This window comes from Penaeus chinensis, chromosome 13 (assembly GCF_019202785.1).
Source record: "Penaeus chinensis breed Huanghai No. 1 chromosome 13, ASM1920278v2, whole genome shotgun sequence".
Classification (NCBI taxonomy): domain Eukaryota; kingdom Metazoa; phylum Arthropoda; class Malacostraca; order Decapoda; family Penaeidae; genus Penaeus; species Penaeus chinensis.
This window is the reverse complement of record NC_061831.1, coordinates 203,655-208,654: the sequence shown is the minus strand read 5'-3', so window position 1 is coordinate 208,654 and position 5,000 is coordinate 203,655. Positions and strand designations below refer to the sequence as shown.

The window sequence follows — 5,000 nt, the reverse complement described above, 5'->3', positions numbered from 1 at the left end:
TCGAATTTCTGTATGGCGAGTTGCGTGAAGCTCCTTACAATGGGATCCAGCATGCCTGGTCGGGATATCAGGTGAGGCGAGTTGAAGTGGTCACGCAGCTGAATAGTGCTCACAGATCCGTCTCCAGAGAACAGTCTGCAAAAGAAATAGTGTGATATCATTATTATTGTAAGAGTCTGCATTCCCTTACGAGTTTGTTTTTTTTCCGGAAATGTGTGGCTTCATTAGGAAACTCATTATACATCAATTTTTCGAATAAGTTAGAACAGTGATCATGACAAATTCTACTTTTCAGGAAATAGAGTTGAAACCAAAATGGCTTTAGTTATTATTGATTCCTTTCGTTAGATCAGTATTCACCGAGACACAAATACAACGAAGGAGGAAACCTCTACGTTTCTCATGCGAGTAATGACATCGATGTCGTCACGAAAGGCCAGATCCAGATGACCAAAATGGCACAGTACTTATTATGACAATATATATATAATATATATATATATATGTAAATATATATATGTGTATATACACATGTGTATATACACATTATATATATATATATATATATATATATATATATATATATATATATATATATATATATATATACATACACACACATATATATATACAAATATATATATATATACATACATACACATATATATACATATATATAGAGAAAGAGACAGACAGACAGACAGAGACAGAGAGACAGACAGAGAAACACAAGCACAGGTGAGTGAGTGAGTGTGTGTGTGTGTGTGTGTGTGTGTGTGTGTGTGTGTGTGTGTGTGTGTGTGTGTGTGTGTGTGTGTGTGTGCTGATTATACTGAGCTCTCTTCTCTTACCTTAGCGTCCCCTGTACCAATGTATGTCCGAAGCGGAAGGCAGCGGTAGAAAATTCGTTGTTCATGTTGGCGTTTATGTTGGGGTTGTAATCGAAGCTGAATCCGCTGTTCCTCACATTGATGCCGAATTCTCGCATGAAATTGGGCCCTGCAACAGGTTTAACTTTAGTCTCCTCAGCGTGAGATAACATCAGATTTAACGGATATGTGGATGAATTTCCATTTAAAAATCAACAAAAGAACTACTGATTACTGGATTAGAGATTCGAGAGGATGGGAAAGGGAAAAGAAAGATGGGGGGGGGGGGGGGCAGATAGAGAGGACAGATGGAGGCTGTGGGCTCACCGACAATGATGGGCAGCCACTCGTTGTAGGTGATGTGTTGCATTTCGGCAACGATGATCCTGCGCGCCTGCTGGAACACGGCCTCGTCCGGCCAGGAAGGGTTGAGCTGCTGCAGCGTGCGGGCGACGCGGTTGTGCTCCCTCAACCAGAGGGTGTGGATGGCCGTCAAGCCCGGCTGCTCATTCACGCGCGAGTCGCCTGTGGGAGAAGCGGCTTAGGGAGCCTGACAAATCCTCCAAGCACAGTGGCACATGTAAAAACACGTAAACACGAAGAGTAGAATATGTTTACACATAAGTTTAAATATATAAACTATATATATATATATATATATATATATATATATATATGTACATATATATATAGATATGAATATATGTATATATATGCATATATATATATATATATATATATATATATATATATATATGTGTGTGTGTGTGTGTGTGTGTATATATAAATATGAATATATGTGTACATATATATCTTCCTCATAAGGGGGCATATGCATGACTGCGCTTTGCTGCACCCAGCCTTTGGCTCCATCTCTTGGTGTCCCTCAGAGCAAGCCTCCATGCAGCATTTCTTCCCACCACCAGCACATCTTGGCAGAACTGATCGACTTACTTCAGCCAAGAGTTCCTTGTCCTTCCCATTAGTCTTCTCCAGCTTGGGTCAACCCTCTTGGAGAGGACCCTATAAACCGGATCATCCTAAGGAAAACGAGCCATATGCCCATAGTGCTGAAGATAGCTCTCTCGTATCAGACTGGTAATAGGTCTTGACTCAGTCTCTCAGAGTATCCAGAGTATTCTGCAAAGACACTTAGTACGAAAGGAGTCAAGACAGGCCTCCAGAGTACTGTTCACTGTCCAAGTCTCATAACTGAAGAGTAAGACTGGGATCATCAGTGCTCTAAAGAGCTTGCTCTTAGTCCTAGTCAAATACCGACAGCATCAAATACACCTATTGAGTGAGTCCATAACGCCATAGGCCAGACCGAGTCGTTGAGTGACTTCCCATTCAGAACCTCTGTCGCTCTGCACTACACTGCCAAGATAAATGAAGCTAATCCAAGACCTCAATGTTCTCAGCACAGGCATGCACAAACTGAACATCAACATCCAACAAGTCCCCAAATTCCTGAACCTTGGTCTTGGTCCAGTTGACTGAGAGACCCAACGGCTTCCCCTCCTCATGCAGTGCCTTGAGTGCTATTTCCAGGACCTCCAATGTCTCCGCTGGGATCATTACATCATTGGCAAAGTCAAGGTCTGTGACCTTGAAATTTCCAGTTAATGCCCCACATGAACTACGGTCCACGGCACGGCCAAGTATCCAGTCCATACAAGTATTGAAAAGGGTTTGGGCCAGGACACATATCTGTCTCACTCCGGCAGACACCGGGAAAACGGCATAGAAGCCTCCCCGCCCCTACACTTGAGAGCACTCTTGGTATCTGTATACAGGCCAGACAGCAAATCAATAATCACAGAGGGGGGATTTCACCGAGACCTAGTAGGCTCTCCAGAGACTCTCCCGATGCACTGAGTCGAAAACCTTCTTGAGATCAGCATAAGTTGCAAGCGTACCTTGTTGAATATGAAGTCGGCATGCCACAAAAACGTGAAGTGCTAAGATGCAGTCTACAGTTGATTTCTTGGGTGTAAAACTAGATTGCTCAGGTCTCTTTGCTTGTAAAATGTGGTTGTGCACTCGCGCCAAGAGCAGATGAGCGAGGACCTTGCCTAGTACACTAAGCAATGTAATACTTCTATAGTTGCCAGTCCCTTTGGTCCCCTTTCCCTCTCCAGATACGGATGACCAAGCCCCTTCTCCAGTCAGGAGGAATGGTACCAATCTCCCAAACGGAAGACAAGACTGCATGCAAGCCACAGATCATGGCTTCTCCACCAGCCTTCAACAACTCTGCAGCTATCCCATAGACACCAGCAGCCTTTCCACTCAGCCCAATCAGTCTAGAGACCGCCCTTCTCACCTCTTCGGATGAAGGTCGTGCCTCACTGATTGGTGGATCAGCCACTAGTGGCTGTGTGCCAGTCTAGGAGAGTCATGAAGTTGGAGAATCTACTTTATACAGTTGCTCCAAGCACTCAGCCCAGCGGGCCCTATACTCACCCGGCTCCGACACATCGTGACCATCCTCTGCCCTCACTAAGCCCAATTGAGAGATGGACTTCGACCAGAGTTCCCTCAGGACTTGAAAAGCAGGTTGGTTATTTTGGGCAAAATGACTTTCCAACACCTCTACGATGTCCCTAACGTACCTTTCTTGCTCCATTCTCAAAGAGGCTCTACCAGAGCGAGACAGCTGCCTGTGCAGAACATGATTCCTATCAGTCTGGCAGCATGACTCATCTCTATAGTGTTCAGTGTCTTGTCCGAGACAACATGCTGAACACTTGAGGTTGGACCCCAAGGCACTCCTCAGCAGCTGACAGGGTTTCCCGCTTAAAAGTATCCCACAGTTCAGCAGGGCCCTGTAGAGTTCCAAGCACTTCAAAAGGATTCCTCACTCTTGAGCCTCTCGAGATGAAACACCTGCTGGTGAGATCTAGGGATGCATATAGATCTGAAGCAGAGCCTTAGTGTTGCAATAATAAGTCTGTGGACAGTAGCAAAAAAATTAGCACTCTGAAGGATCCTCCAGCAAGTATCCACAAGAATATGGTCGATCACTTTATTTATGCTGCTAGTATTGGAATACCAAGTCCAGCGGTATAAATCTCGTTTCTGGTACCACGAACCCGCAATCCTCAGCCTCCTAGATCTTGCCAAGTATGAGCCTAGGGATCGATGCATATCTCGTATCCTACCCTTTCAGTGCCAGTGACTGCATTGAAGTCACAATGACCCACTATAGAGTTAAGTCTGGTGTAGAACATCTATTTCTCTTCCCCAGTAGGAGTGCAAACAGCCACTAGAGAGATGAAGTCCAGAGTGTGCTTCATTCTCACATGACTGAAGAGCGGAAGCGGTCAGAAACAGCCACTACAACTTCCCTAAGGCGCATCATTGCTACAGCTAGACCAGTAGTAGGTATAACCCACACTACGGGTCTCGCCATTACCAGACCCTCGCACCTCAGAGAAAGCAGCGACGGCAATCCCCAGCCTCCCCAGCTCCCCCGACAACCAAGGCAGTCAATCATCCTCCGAGAGACTTAGGATGTTCCAAGCCGCTACACGGCCCGCTCGCCGCAGATTGACCCCATTTGTGGGCCTTCGGCCGGGCGACGCCTCGGCACAATCAGGCAATCCCCCCGAGGAGGAAGAGTGGGGGCCATCCCCCCACCACGTAACCTCAGGGTGCAGGATTCCCTGGGAGGGCTTCCCCCTGCACCCATCTGCCAGGCTTGGCATCCTGATCGGATAAACCATTGGTCGGGACGCCGAACCAGGTATCAGGAACCCCCAGCCGCAAATCGGGGTCGGAGTCACCTCCTCCGGCATGACTCCGACCCCTTCTCTCCTTTCTTGGTTTGCCTGCTGGTGTAAGTTTTTATAGGGTCGGGCTGTCTGCTAGCAAGGGGCAGGGACGCAATACTCCCTGGGGCCAGAATTCCCCCGTTACCCCAGTTATATGGTCACCACCCAGCGAAGTTGAATAAATTTGTGATAGTCACTTCCTGACCTGTAGGTTAACATACACTTGGTGATGCATGGTGAGCGCCCCTACCAACCATCAATACTTACATATGTATGTGTGTATATATATATATATATATATATATATATATATATATATATGTGTGTGAATATCTGCATATATGTATGTATGTAT

At 46.0% G+C, this 5,000-nt stretch overlaps 1 protein-coding gene across 1 annotated transcript in view; it reads right to left on the bottom strand.

Annotated features, from left to right (window-relative positions):
- The window catches only part of LOC125031701 (chorion peroxidase-like), a 51,572-nt gene that overhangs the window by 3,062 nt on the left and 43,510 nt on the right, over positions 1-5,000 (bottom strand). The window contains 3 exon segments of the mRNA XM_047622604.1: positions 1-135; positions 852-999; positions 1,197-1,394. The exon segment at positions 1-135 is cut by the window's left edge and continues 40 nt beyond it. Of these exon segments, the coding sequence (XP_047478560.1) occupies positions 1-135; positions 852-999; positions 1,197-1,394 (481 nt within the window).